Source organism: Pleurodeles waltl, chromosome 9, assembly GCF_031143425.1.
Source record: "Pleurodeles waltl isolate 20211129_DDA chromosome 9, aPleWal1.hap1.20221129, whole genome shotgun sequence".
In the NCBI taxonomy this organism is placed as follows: domain Eukaryota; kingdom Metazoa; phylum Chordata; class Amphibia; order Caudata; family Salamandridae; genus Pleurodeles; species Pleurodeles waltl.
In genome coordinates, this window is record NC_090448.1 from 802430844 (window position 1) to 802446279 (window position 15436).

Consider the following 15436-nt stretch of genomic DNA (forward strand, 5'->3'; position numbering starts at 1 on the left):
AGAAGAGGTTTGTGTCTCTGTAGTTCAAGAGCCGTGCAACTGGGGGCTGACCCAAGAGCCTGGTGAGCCCTCTCCGCTGTGAAAAAAGCTGTGGGTTTACTGTTTCAGATGTGTTGTGTTGTATGAGCCATTGCTCTAAGTATAGTTCTGCACTTTGGCCCTCCACATGTTTCGGTAGGCCTAGGATGCAAATGTTATTTAGTCAAGAATGACCCTCCGCACCCTCCGCCCAGGTTTGTAGGTGGTTCACCGCCTCCCTCAAGTCCTAGAGCCGAGTCTACATATCGTTGATGACTGGATCTAGGTGTGCCATCTTCACATCTGTTGTGGTCTCCCTGTCCGACAGTTTTCTGCAATCCATCCGGACCTATGGCTACTGTTTCTGCTACCCTGTCTATCATAGCTTCACCAGTACCTTTCATTTCAGAGATAGCTCCTAGCAGTTTGATAAACTGCTCTGCTTGACCATGAAGTACTGCCTCCAGTAACCAGATGGCAGGTTCTTCAGGAACATCCGCTACTTCAAGGGGGTTCCTGGACCCGGCAAACGACGTAGATTTGCCAGCCTTAAGCTTCCCCGGGGGGGCACATATGGATCAGAATCACTGGCAGATGGTGCCGTGCTGAGATAGCTCAAGCAGGCATGCCTGGCTGCGTGGCGGTTGAAGCCACAAATAATGTGCAGTAACTGTGCATTCTCATAATACTGGATAAATAAAAGAAAGTGTGAAACACTGCGATCAGAATTTGACATTTGCAGGTTACACTCACCTATTGTTGCATTTTTAATCCCAAGAAAAGGAGTTTTCAATATATTATTTTTTAATTCTCAGCAGTACACCCCAAAGCCTATCAATGTGTTTTACAAAGACTGTGTGTTAGTGTGTCACATCAGAGAATACATTATCATGAATCACTTACTACTGCAAAGTAAAATGTTTTCGCAGGTAAGACAACATGGTCATAGAGTGATAAAGTGATTTGTTCAAGATCACAAGGTCTGGTCAAATACATAAGCAGAGATCCAAGTGTCCTCATTCTGAAGACAACATTCTGGCCACTAGCTGACACCACCTCTAACAAAAACTTCTCTTAATAAAATAGCGAAATGTAAGGAGGTGCTGCCGGTGATAGCATAAAAAAGGCATATTATGTGAATTGGGTTTTCTGCCGGGCCGAGTCAGGTCTTACTCTTGTAATGCAATACTTGTGTTCACTTTAAAAGGGAGGAATGAGAGAGCGTGTACATGTATGCATATGCAATGTGAGTGGCTGACAGCATAGATACCCGAGGATAATGTCCTGGAGGTGGCCGCCGTCGATTGTTGACAAGAGGCTGCTTTCCCCTCTCTTCATAGCTGCTGACACTCATTCATGTACTCACTCATCTATTTATCCATCAATGCACTCTGTCATTTGCAGTTCACTCGTTCACTGGCATACTCTCATGTTCATCCACTCAGCCATCCACGCGCCCAACCATATGAAGAAAAACACCAATCATTGAAGAAGCATCTTCGAATATTGTAAACGCCAGACCTATTGGCCTTGCCAAGGCTTCTTTTGGAACTGTAGAAGAAACTTCACCTGGTTGCTTTATGCTTCACTTATCCTTACCTCCAAGGTAATCGCTTTCCCTTCCTCCTCTTTGCCATTTATTTTCGCCACTCTCTTGAGTGCAAGGAGTGCAGCTTCCGGTTTCCCAGTTTGGATCTGCCAGCGGGCTGATTCTGGCAGCCACCTGCAGGATATCAAGCACAGATTGTCACATAAGAGTATCCTAACTAAACATGTAATACAGTGGTGTTTGAATTTCTGATCATTTGATAGTGAGAGGGCATCAGTGTAAGAATATAATGGGTGAGTACTCTATTATCAAAGATGCGACACTGAGAGTGCCATTGAGAGAATTATATTACCCTCTGTGTGAAAATCGGAGCGAAAGTGAAAGTACTTTGGTGCCACAGCTATTTATTGTATGACAGTGAGTGATGCGTGTATGATGCTTTAATGTCTCAGTGTTATGTATAATCCTGTCAAGGGACAATGAATGTCAATTTGTCGTAGCCATGGGAACTCTACAAACCCTGGCTTTCTCTTTGCTTCACCAGACATGGCCCCTGCTCCATTAAACCCAAGGCTAAAGAGATACTGCCTGGAAAATAAAGGAAAAAGAAGCCTGCTTACTCTGTAGATATTGTATTCCCTGTTTATCCCGTTGCCCCTGTCAGCAAATAGAAAGCTGTTGAGGGGGTGAAGTCTGACCAAGGGGTCAAGTCTGTCATCTGACTATGTTTCATTTCCGTTATCACTACCATTTTGGTGAATTAACATCTATGAAAGTGAGAGCATCAAAGTTCAATATTATAACTCTGTAACAGTGAGTGTTGCCATAAGTGATATACTTACTGACTTTAACATGGCGACATTGCTCTAGAGCCAAAATATCGAAAGCAATCAAGGGCATTGTGTTTGTGGTTAGTAACATAAACTTACCAGGAGTAGAAAAAAAATATTAAAAAAGGCAGCGAGGAAGCCAGCTGCATCCAACGCCAGTCTCTAACTCCATAAGCCACTCCCCCTAGGATCATCTGGCCAATGCAGAAGCAGTATCCGTACATCGATGATATGATGGTGCGGACATGATTGGAGTTCCATTCCATCACTGCGAGAGAAGCCAAAAAACAGGAAAGAAGAAATTAGTAAACTCCCTGCGCACGTCATGCCAATGGCACTAATTGTGAAGCTACTGAGGGAGCAGTATACTGCAGTCAGTTGGCAAAGAAGCACTTTATGAACACTAATCCTGATATCAGTGTCATAATCCTGATATCAAGTGTCATGTTAATAAAATGGACCTTGTAACAGAAGAAATCCCACCTGCTGAGATTATCACGCCACATGAAAGTAATGAAATTGGTAATAGTATTTTGAGTTACCCTCTGACATATGGCATTACCACTAGTAGTGAAGAGTAATTATAACCAGTGATAAAAAATGAGCTCCAGCAGACGCATCATTGTCTGATTTCCTCATTTAAGACACCAGTATTTTTGCCAGCAATGTAAATTGCGAATAGGCACCAAAAGGTTGATGTAAAATCCCCAAACATATTGTCCTCTGCATAGATCACAGTAATAATATTAAATCCTGAAACATTGTTAATGGAAGTGCAGGCGCATGTTCACTAGTGGGTAGTGTACTAATATTTTGAAATTTCAGATATTGTGACCAGTGTTATTTACCAGTCATTCAAAATAAGTCCAGGGAAATCCTAAAACACACGACTCAAGCAATTAACGAACGACAATTGAAAATATAGTTTGATTTTACTGAGGACGTTTGAATATAGTACCTAATACAGTATACTGTGGGTGAGCTAAACAAATCCCGTACAATGTTCTTAGTCACCTGATATAGTAACTTCAGCATTGTAATGCTCCTCAATGTCTTCTCAAGCTATGTTAGCTCTGGCATCCTGCGGCTCCCTGGACCACACATCACGGGGAGTTTTAGACTGTGGAGTAAGCAGAGCACAATACGAAGCTGCGGTCTTTATTTAAAATTAAGATAACAAGAGAATAAAGAACCCTCTGCTTTATTCTGAAGTACTAGTTATAGAGATTCTGCATCTTTGGAAATTCAACCCTTCCTTTCCCTGTATGTACCTTATAGAGGAGTGGAATGGGAACAAAAGACCTAGCCTACACGACATCTTACTGGGACATGACCATTTGTGAAAAAACACGCACCAGATTATTTCCATGAATCTCTGTATTAATATCACATATCACAGAAATTTAATAATGGGTTACGAGAAGCAAAATGGTAGGTAGGTAGGCACGATAGCTCCGGCCACTTCCTGCAGCCCTGGCGAAGGGTACCTGCCCCCAGGTATCCGTGTCCCCGCACTCTCAGCAGCACTTCTTCGAGCTACTCAAACTAAAGGCACACAACACTCATTCCCGATCTGGCACTACCTTTCCCTGTGTACAGAAGGTGGCTCTGGCTAGCGCATGGAGGCATCCATGCAGGCTTCACAGACCTCTCCCTGTGGCTTCTTGGAGTCAGGTCAGTCCTGAGCAGCACAGGAACCTTCCCAATATGGCGATACCGTGCCTTTAGTAAGAAATGTGGCTGCAGCAAGTGGTTGGTGCCCTGGCCTCGGAGTCCAGGCCCGTGACATCTGCACAGGCTTCACAGACTTTTCAGTGGGGATTCTAGGACCTCTGTGGCCGGGAAAAGCATGCTAGTCCTCCCATGTCTGCTGGCATCCTGCCAGGCCTAGGGAAGGTGCTGGCTGCTTCATGCAACTCTAACCACGGTGTTTTGGCCCCAGGCTTCCTCTCCGACTTAAGTGACTTTTCACTGGGGCTTCTTGCAGGTAGTTGTCCTGGAAAGCACAGTAACTTTGCCCTGTCAGATAGAACTTTGTAATGGATGGGGAAGGTTGCTCTGGCTGGTGCCTGCATCCCAGACCTGGGGAACCCAGCCAGGCATATGCACTTGTTTCATTGACCTCTTATTCAGCCTTCTTGCAGCTGGGCAGCATGGTGGAACATGAGAGTCCTCCCCAGTCTAGCAGCACTTTGCCCTTTGCAGGGAAGTTGGCTCTGGCTGGTGACTGGAGCCCTGTTCTGGGACCCCAGGCATCAGTGCTGTCTTCACGGACCTCTCACTGGTGCTTCTGGGAGCTGGACAGTCTGGAAGGGCACTAGTATTTTCACCAGTCTGGTTTCACCATGCCCTGGGAATTAAAGGTGTCTCTGGCAGGTGCCCGGAACTCTGTCCCAGGGACCTGACTCGTGGCATTCACATTGCCTTCATGGACACCCCTTTGGGGCTTCTCAGAGCTAGTCAGTACAGAGAAGCATTAGAATCCCTCCTGGAATGTCAGAACTTTGCTCCATGTAAGGAAGATGACTCTGGCTAGGGCCTGCAGCCCTGCCCAGGGAACCAGGCCCCTGGTATCCATTTACAAGAATTCTCCCAGGTCTGGTGGTGACTTGCAATGGATAAGGAAAGTGTCTCTGGACGGTGCCTTGAACACAGGCATCAATGCAGGGTTCACTAACCTCTAGCCAAAGGAGCACAAGCCTCCTCCCTGGTATGGTGTCACCCTGCACGGGGAAGGATTGTGGTTCTGACCTGTGCCTGAATCTAGGCCTGGGCTTAAGCCATGCCCCATGTATCTGCATTGGCTTCACTGACCTCTCACTCGGGTTCCATTGAGTTGGTTTGCCTAAAGGAGTCTGTCCCTAGAGCCCTGGCCTAGGGGAACAGGATGCAGGATTCTGCAATGTCTTCACCATCCTTCCACTGTGGCTTCTTTGAGCACAACATCCTGAGGAAGAACAAGATACCTCTGCAATCTGGCAGCACCCAGCCCTGGGTAGGGAAGAGGGCTATAGTCAGAGCCTGGACACATGGCGGCTGCTGTAGGTCGGAGGAACCCAATTTTGCTTAACAGACCTCTTACAGAGATTGGTTTGAGCTGGTCCCACTCTGTCCCCACCTGAGACTGGTAACTAAGTCCGTCCAGTGGTGCTGTTCCCCTGCCAAGACCTAGCCATATTTTCCTGAGATGATTAAAGGCCTCTGGGCCTAAGCATTTTTCTTCGACTACAATGTTAATGATAATGTTAATGTTAATTGATTTCTAGAGCACACAAATATGCAGGTGTCCCGATGCTTGGTGAAAGAGGACACCAAGACCATCAGGAAAAGTTATTGACAGTAAAGGAAAGTTTTTAGGGTTTTATACAAAAATAATTGTCCAGATGTTTTCCAGAACGTCACAAGAAGCACATTTCTTATCCTTGTTTCTGACACAGAGGAGCAACTGCCAGACATACAAGACAGTTTAAACCCCGCAACCGACAAAGTACAGCATCCAAAGATAGCAACTTGTGAATTGGAACATTGTAGGAGAATTTGTTTTTGATGTTACCTGGACCAGACCTATACAGCACTCTATGAACCGAACATATGGTTTAAATGTTTATTCGCTTGGAAGCCCATGTAAAATGTTGAGAGCTCCTGAGCTGGAAGAATATCTGGGCAATCTGAAAGCCAGCTTTGTCGCTGCAATTTCATCTGGCAGGTAGGTGTAGATAGAGAGCATTGCAATAATCATGCCAGCCAAATATAGCCACTTGGACCACCAGAAAGTGCATCACACATGGAAGGAAATTAAGATTTTTTAGCAGTTTTGCAGAACCTGAAGCAAAAGGAAGAAGATAGAAGAGGGAACTTTAATCTACCTATTCGGGGCCAGCTTTTCATCACATAAAAGCCGAGGTTCTTGGATTATTTGGCCTGGCAAGGAAGATTAATCCAGAACGAGGGCCACAATTTTGATGTAACGAGGCTGATGGAATGCTTGCCTTTTACCCAGAGCACCTCAGTTCTACTTGCATTCAACTTCAGAATGTTCTCCCTCCACCAAGCAGTGGCCAACATACAGTGGTGAAAGGTCTCAAATGGGATGTTAGATGCCTAATCCACAGTGGGGGCTCACAAAGTGGGAATTTATACAATGCATGAGGAGAGACACATTAAAGTTAATTGTACCAGTCGGAACTCTGGCCATCTGGTCAATAAGCCGCCAACTAGAAAGTTTTAGCCAGATGCTAATCGGATGGCCAAGGCCAGCCAATATTCTGATATCTGTGGGCAGTGGCTGGCCAGATGGGCCAACCCACTGGCAGTGTTGATCAGAATGACTAGGTCCAATAGATTTGTTACCAAGAAAGCCCTAGGGCATAAAGCCACCTGCCAGCTTGCCTCTGTCATCTGGTCATGATGGTGATATACAAGGGACTGTGGCCCTCAGCCTGCACTCTGTGGTACAGGGCAGAAGTGGGAGGCCTGCACATCATGTGACATAGGTAGGGGACCTCCCTCAAGGCAAAACCATATTCTTCTTGCAGGCAGCAGAGAGACGCATGTGTGCCCATGGGGACAGAAAATCAGCCCATAGGATGACACACAAGGGGGATGGAACTATCCCCTTTCATCCTTGCCTGGGTCCCTAAGTGAGCAGCTGTATGCACTGGCCAGAAGGCCAGCCATTCCAGGCCAACTGAGGCCCCAAAGCAGTGGCATTGTTATGGATTTAGGGAATATTCTGATTTCGAAGCCTTTAGTTTCCATCTCATAGATGGTAACTTCACTCTAAATGTGTCAACCTGCAGTTCCTCCCATGTTGAGTGGGAATTATGTTGCTACAACAAATCATCAGAAGTCTAACACTAACCTGTCGCACAATGTTTCGAACCCAGTTTGCAATCCCTGTGAGTTTTCATATAAGATTGATACATCGATCACTACAGCATCTATGGTGAACAGAACATCCTATTTCCTCAGTTCAATTTAGCTGTTCTTTCTGTTATCTACATGGTAGCCACCCACGCCATTTTGCTCTATCTATCAGAAGCTGCATTGTCTTATTTTGTATTTTTACTCTTGTGTAGTTTTTATTGGTCTGTATTCCTTATACATATGTAATTGTATCATAAACATCTTTGCAATATCGACAGAGAATCAATGGTGGATCCTTTCCCTCTGGGGATTGCTTTTTGTTTGCATGACATTCACTCTCAACATAAGCGCTGCAATGTATTGATTTTCCTTTATTTTCAAGAGCTCGATAATCCAAAAAATAGCTTCGGCTGTCCTTGAGATAACTTCATGCTTTCTTCCTGCACTGGGAGATTGTTCATTCTTCAAACTCATTGTTTCTCAAGTTCCATAAAGCTAATAAACGGTACGAGTAGTTTAAGAAACAGCTTTCTTCCACTTCTAAACTGTGTATTTTTATAATATGTGCAACAATGCTATTTATTCATCTATTGCATACAAAAATGAGTGAGCAAAAGAAAGGCCTATAGCTTCATTTAAATATGGTAGGCTTTTTACTTTGGTCATTCCTTTTGTTGTACATAGTTTTGTTAATGCCAGACCACAATTTGATCTTTTTTTAGTTCAACAGTCCACCAGACAGACACTGGTAAGTGCAGATAACTCGTCAGATATTTATTTGTTAGTGGAGTTGGATGAGAGTTATTACCACTTTACCTGCCATTTCTAGTTTGTAAAATTTCAACTTTTTGATTGGGTTTGAGTGATACATTTTATAGCTTTAAAGCTCAATGTGTTAGGGCATCGTTTACATTGTTGTGTTTTTTAGCATGGCCCGTGTGGGGGTCAAAGGTCAATCTGAGGTATCATTCCCTGTCACTTGGTTGTATGTTTTTGATATTTTGCTTGTAAAATTGCTGTTGTTTACAGTTGTTTGCTAATATTTTATTTTTGCGAGGCCCTATGAAAAACCCAAATAAAAAATAGAAGGGACACACCACATATATGTTGCAAGACCACCAGCGGCTGTCTATTTATTCTGCTGCAAGTAAGAAACTAATACGCTTTTTTTTACCAACACTTTGAATTTGTGACAGCTTTGGGATATTCCCTTCTAGGACTGGACCTTCTTTCAATATAGGTTTACATATGTGGTGTGCCCCTTCCATTATTTATTTGATTTGATGCATCTTTGGGTATGGTTGACCCACGTTAGTGGAATACCCAGTTTGAAGGATAGACTTAGAGTGCGGTGAGGCGTATCACAACCGTCCTGCATTTATTTGACCTATACAAAGCCCATATGTCTTCTTAACGTTTAGTTTTAGGCTGGTTACCTTGTTGAATAAATGATTTTCAAGGTGATACCTGTACCTTCCCAGGTGTCATTGAGTACTGCTATGTCATCTGAGAAGTCTATAGGAGGATTTTGTTCTATGAGCCTTACATACCCAAATGTAAAATCTTTGCCATTTTTTGAATATCACACAGTAGAAGCTCTATGGAAGTATTGAATGTAGTGAGGAACATTAGTCAATTTGATTAACTCAAATTCTGGTAATAAATAATTAGGTCTTCCCTTGAACTATGTTGTTGAGTTTTTTTACCAGTCTGCTCTCATGTCTCAAATATGCAAACATGATTTCCTGCCTTCTAGAACAGTGTATGATGGGACGATTACTGACAGAAAGAAATGCTTTCAAACTGTCTATGAACACTGATGAAAGAGTGTGTTCAGTGGTGCCCCTTTTATGATGGTTTGCAGGAGTTTCAGGTTCTTGGGACATCCCCTTATCTCCATAAAGCCTTTCTGTTCTTTAAATCATGTTTGTGAAGCATGTGATTCTTTTTGTCACAAATACTGTTAGTTACATCATTATTGCTGTACCTTTTCTAATCTGTCTCCAATTGCTTATTTTGTTGAGTTGATTTACAAGCAATGTTTTGGATTTAATATCAAACTGTTCTTTTAGATGCACGTTGGGGCTTGTCTCGTTTTCAACCAAGTTACTAGAATTCTAGGCAGCAGTTTTGGTTATTTTTCATGTACATTGTACAGATGGTTGAAGCCAATGTTGTCAAGACCAAGCACTTTGATTGAGTTGACTTCTTCAAATGCCTTCATTACACAAGTATGCATAATTCAATTTTTCTGGAATTTGGGCAACCAGGGCAAATTTTAGATCTTTCTTATTTTATTTTTCAAATACTTATTTGTAATACATACGTATGTTTTTCACAGCAATTTTACATGTGTCATCCGCTACCCCCCACTGTAAATATTCTGTCAATTTCATTTTTGTCTTTTTTTACATTGTTTGGTATTTTTTGAAACTATCATGTGACTTCTCATTTCGTTTTTATGATATTCGTTGAACCATTCTTAGGTTCATTGCTTTGGTCTGGAGCATTTGGATTTTCATTTTGACAGTGTTCAAAGGCTGACTGCCACTTTAGTTGGGTGTTTCAGTTTGATTATTGTTATCAAGCCTTGGATGAATGTCACTGGCATTTTTAGTAATATACATCACACTTTCTTCCATCATGATACACCTCATTATCTGTATATATTGATTACTTGCTATCCAGACCAGGATGGATAGACATCCTTCAAAAATGAATCCCTCGAAAGTAGAAATTGTTTATTCAATATGTGTAGAATAGCATCAAAACATCTGTCAGAACTAGGACAATGCACTGAACCCTCTATGAAATTCAATAATCTAGGAGTCCATCTTGAATCAGATTACTAACTCTTAGAGCAAAATTCTCTTAGGGTAAAATTCTTCTTTCAATGAAAGTGTGTCAAAATAAAATTCCTCCTATTTGTTTCCCAGAGAGTCCAGTGAGACATCCTGATTGCACAAGTTAGAACTGACTGTACTAAAGATGAATATTTTGATCTGCTGAAACATGCACAGAGTAGACTGCAACACCTTCAGAATGGTTCTGTTAGGGCCTTATCTGAAGTAAAATGATTTGTCTAAATCTTAAATGTACTGGATTTTTCCACTTGTTAAGCGTGACCACAAAGTTACATTTATTGCTCTGAGCCTGCTTAAACATGGTTGTTCATTCCTAGTAGATCTATTATTTATTTAACTGGCCTTAAATAACATCTTTATTAGTAAGCTCTTACTTTTTACAACCCCCTGTTACCAAGATCCAGGTGAAGGGCTACACTTTTTCAGTCCAGACAGCCACCATCTAGAATTCTCCTCTACTAACCCTGAGAATGAGAGTCAACTCCTTAATTGTATTCTAACACAGGCAGATATTACAACATTGAGGCCCTGATTATGAATTTGCCGCCCGGCCCAACTCCTGCAGTCCAGTTACCACCTATGTGGCAGCCCTCTCATGGCCCCTATTACGAGTTTCCCGCTGGGCCAGCAGGTGGAAACAGAGATTCCACCTGCTGGCCCAGCGGAAAAAAGGCCATAACATTGACGCCGGTGGCAATGTTGCTGTGCGTCGTGCAACTGCACTCATCGTGCTTCTCACTGTCTGCTAAGCAGAGTGAAAAGCGCAATGGGACTGTCCATGGGTCCAAATGCATGGGTAGTGCAGGGGCTCCCATGGGGCCCCCAGCCACCCTCTCTGCCAGCTTTTACATGGCAGTGCAACCGCCATGTAAAAGCCAGCGGAGAGAGGACTCATAATCCCCAAGGCAGTGCAGCCGGCAAAGAAGTGGCGGTGCTGTCGTTCTGACCGCGGCGCGTTCACCACGGTCAGAATGTAGAGACTGTACCGCTGCATTGGTGCAGTCCGACCACCACAGCGAGTCTGGTGGTCCTAGGACCAGCAGACTTGTAACGAGGGCCTGAGTTTGTAATATCTACCAACACTTATAAAGACATCACAGTATTGTCTACAGACATATTATCAAGGTAAGTAGATGTGGAGTAAAGAACATTAAGCCTGTTCTTCATTGGATATTCTTGCTTTGATGATATGTCAGTAGTGATATTCTGGAGGTGATATAAGGATAGTTAAATTTTACTGACTTTGACATTTTGACTTACAAGCCTGCTTAATGTCCATGTATATTTAAACTGAACATACCAAGAGTTGCTATAAAATACCGTAAAGCAAAACAATTTCCAAATTTTGCAGTAGACTCTTGACACCTAACAGGCATCACATTCCCATTTACAAAGTATACATTTTTCACACATATGTTCATACTTGACTTGGCAGCATAAGCCTCTGCATTACTAGTACCTTCACATATGGCACTCTGGAGCACTCAGCTCTTACCTTGCTTTACTGTTTTCTTGTTTTTCGTTAACCATTTTAGTTTACATTATGTAAACCCAAACATTGGTGGAGTGTTGCGTTACAAAGATTGGAATTAAATAAAACAAGGGTTTGTATTGACATATAAATGTTGGAAACCGAAGGGCCCTATTTCTTGACTATCATGCAAGTAACAAAAGATAAATAGTTGATATAATAAAGAAAGGACCTAAGCAGTACTTGATGTGATGGTAGTTTCCAAACTCCACTGGGTACTTCCCTTCAGAAGGAAATGCCACCAACTCTGATTTCAGCATCTTACTGTAGGCACCTGCTTGATGATGCAGTGTGGCTGTATTAGGGAAATATCCACCAGAAAAGAAGCAACATGTGAATTTTTCCAAACTGTTGACTTTTCGCCCCTTGGGGCCCTCCCAGATGGTAGACTAAAGTTGAAAACCATACACATGGAAATGTAGAATGGGGTCTTTGTGATATGGTTAGTTAGGTATATGTGAGTTCTGTAGCAGAGTTAAAGACATATCCTTCAAGAAAAAACATATTTTTTTTCACCTCCATGACCAAATACCTGACCTGACTTCACAGTAACATAGATGACTTTCCATAAATATAATTTTTTACTTATTCAAGAAGAATACATTCAGATTTGTGGAAACCTAGATCTGCTGAAAATGACCCAAATACCCACGTAGCCTTCTTAGACACCAAGGTAAATCACTCAAGACTCCCCAGAGAGATATAAAGTGACACCCCAATATTTCAGATACTGTGTCAGTGGTGGTATTTTCAAGTGATCTGTTATCTGTGTGTTTCAATGACCTTCACAACCCTTGTTTGACAACACTGAAGATAAAAACTCCTACAGCTGCAGACATGACTAGTTACACATCCTCATACTTCAGCACAATTCCTTGCCCACATTTTATTCCAGCATATCAGTGTTACTTACTTAGACATATAGTATTAATTGCAACTCCAGATATGCCCATTCCAGTTAGAAAGCGGAAGATGCAGTAGGAGATGTAGTTTGGTGAGAATGCAGTACCTAACCCAGTCCCTGCTATTTGAAAGTAGCACCAGAGAAGTATACCTCGCCGCCCATACCTGTAGCAACAAAGAAAAAAATAACATAGTGGGTGTGAATCAGTGGTCTTTTGTTCTGAGCATGAAAGAGTCCATACAATTCCAATCACTACTGACATTCTTATTCTTATTCTTGTCAGTCAAATGTGTCTTGTTATACTATTCCACAGTTTGGGTCCATGAACTGAAGAGGATCTGCCTCTGGCTCTTGCTTTCTTGCATCTAGGAATCCGGAGTTTAGACACAAAGGCTGAGCGGAGTCATCTGCCTGGGTGATACGGAGTAATCCTATATGCCAGGATGCAAGATGCTTGCTTGTAGTCCATCTTGTGAATCAAGCACAGTACTTTAAAATAAATTATCTTTTTCACTAGCAACTAATGCAACTAGTCAAAGTCTGTAGAGGTGGGGGCAGATGCATATCTATGGGTTTGTTGGGGGTGTTACCCAACTAAAACTTTACTGTCATATAAATAATTGTATACAAGTGCTTCCATTTGGGTATGGTGAAGTGTCTGCTGGTTTTCACCTGGGATTTTTACATGCCCACACTGACAAAAACACCTGCCCCCCTCCCCCACACACACGTAATGGCACTTAACAGTAAACCATTCTCACATAACAGTAATCATAACAGTAATCCAGAATGGACAATTTGCCAGCACACATGTCAAATGTGCTTCCAAAGTAGATGCAGTCAGTTACGTTTGGACAGGTAGGTTAGAATCACTTGGACTCTGCATGCATGAGAAACAGAAAACTAATAGGGACAACACTGTGTTGAAAGCAGTGGCAGCTCTGCTCACACCTTAACCCCTTCGCTGCCAGGCCTTTTCCCCCTCCTGTGCCAGGCCTTTTTTTGCCTATTTGGGGCAGTTCGCGCTTAGGCCCTCATAACTTTTTGTCCACATAAGCTAACCAAGCCAAATTTGCGTCCTTTTTTTCCAACAACCTAGGGATTCTAGAGGTACCCAGACTTTGTGGGTTCCCCTGAAGGAGGCCAAGAAATTGGCCAAAATTCAGGGAAAATTTCGTTTTTTTCAAAAAAATTGGAAAAAGTGGCTGCAGAAGAAGGCTTGTGGTTTTTCCCCTGAAAATGGCATCAACAAAGGGTTTGCAGTGCTAAACTCAGCAGCTTCCCAGCTTTCAGGAACAGGCAGACTTGAATCAGAAAACCCAATTTTTCAACACAATTTTGGCATTTTACTGGGACATACCCCATTTTTTCAATTGTTTGTGCTTTCAGCCTCCTTCCAGTCAGTGACAGAAATGGGCATGAAACCAATGCTGGATCCTAGAAACCTAAACATTTCTAAAAAGTACACAAAATTCTGAATTCAGCAAGGGGTCATTTGTGTAGATCCTACAAGGATTTCCTACAGAAAATAACAACTGAAAAAGAAAAATATTGAAATTGAGGTGAAAAAAACATCAATTTTTCTCTACGTTTTACTCTGTAACTTTTCCCTGCAATGTCAGATTATCGAAAGCAATATACCGTTACGTCTGCTGGACTCCTCTGGTTGCGGGGATATATAGGGCTTGTAGGTTCATCAAGAACCAGAGGAACCCAGAGCCAATAAATGAGCTGCACCCTGCAGTGCGTTTTCATTCTATACCGGGTATACTGCAATTCATTTGCTGAAATATAAAGAGTAAAAAATTGCTATCAAGAAAACCTTTGTATTTCCAAAAAGGGCACAAGATAAGGTGTTGAGGAGCAGTGGTTATTTGCACATCTCTGAATTCCGGGGTGACCATACTAGCATGAGAATTACAGGGCATTTCTCAAATAGATGTCTTTTTTACACACTCTCCTATATTTAGAAGGAAAAAATGTAGAGAAAGACAAGGGGCAATAACACTTGTTTTGCTAATCTATGTTCTCCCAAGTCTCCCGATAAAAATGATACCTCACTTGTGTGGGTAGGCCTAGCGCCCGCGACAGGAAACGCCCCAAAGCGCAACGTGGACACATCCAAATTTTTGGAAGAAAACAGAGGTGTTTTTTGCGAAGTGCCTACCTGTAGATTTTGGCCTCTAGCTCAGCCGGCACCTAGGGAAACCTACCAAACCTGTGCATTTCTGAAAACTAGAGACCTAGGGGAATCCGAGGAGGGGTGACTTGCGGGGCTCGGACCAGGTTCTGTTACCCAGAATCCTTTGCAAACCTCACAATTTGGCTAAAAAAACACATGTTCCTCACATTTCTGTGGCAGAAAGTTCGGGAATCTGAGAGGAGCCACAAATTTCCTTCCACCCAGAGTTCCCCCAAGTCTCCCGATAAAAATGATACCTCACTTGTGTGGGTAGGCCTAGCGCCCGCGACAGGAAACGCCCCAAAGCGCAACGTGAACACATCCAAATTTTTGGAAGAAAACAGAGGTGTTTTTTGCGAAGTACCTACCTGGAGATTTTGGCCTCTAGCTCAGCCGGCACCTAGGGAAACCTACCAAACCTGTGCATTTCTGAAAACTAGAGACCTAGGGGAATCCAAGGAGGGGTGACTTGCGGGGCTCGGACCAGGTTCTGTTACCCAGAATCCTTTGCAAACCTCAAAATTTGGCTAAAAAAACACATGTTCCTCACATTTCTGTGGCAGAAAGTTCGGGAATCTGAGAGGAGCCACAAATTTCCTTCCACCCAGCGTTCCCCCAAGTCTCCCGATAAAAATTATACCTCACTTGTGTGGGTAGGCCTAGCGCCCGCGACAGGAAACGCCCCAAAGCGC

At 42.9% G+C, this 15436-nt stretch overlaps 1 protein-coding gene across 2 annotated transcripts in view; it reads right to left on the reverse strand.

Annotated features, from left to right (window-relative positions):
- Positions 1-15436, reverse strand: part of LOC138260001 (solute carrier family 22 member 6-B-like) — an 896476-nt gene that overhangs the window by 489030 nt on the left and 392010 nt on the right. For both annotated transcript variants that reach the window (XM_069208048.1, XM_069208047.1), the window contains exons 3-5: positions 12572-12726; positions 2497-2665; positions 1618-1741 (exon numbers count right to left, since the gene is read on the reverse strand). In XM_069208048.1, the coding sequence (XP_069064149.1) occupies positions 1618-1741; positions 2497-2665; positions 12572-12726 (448 nt within the window). The remainder of the gene's footprint in view (positions 1-1617; positions 1742-2496; positions 2666-12571; positions 12727-15436) is intronic.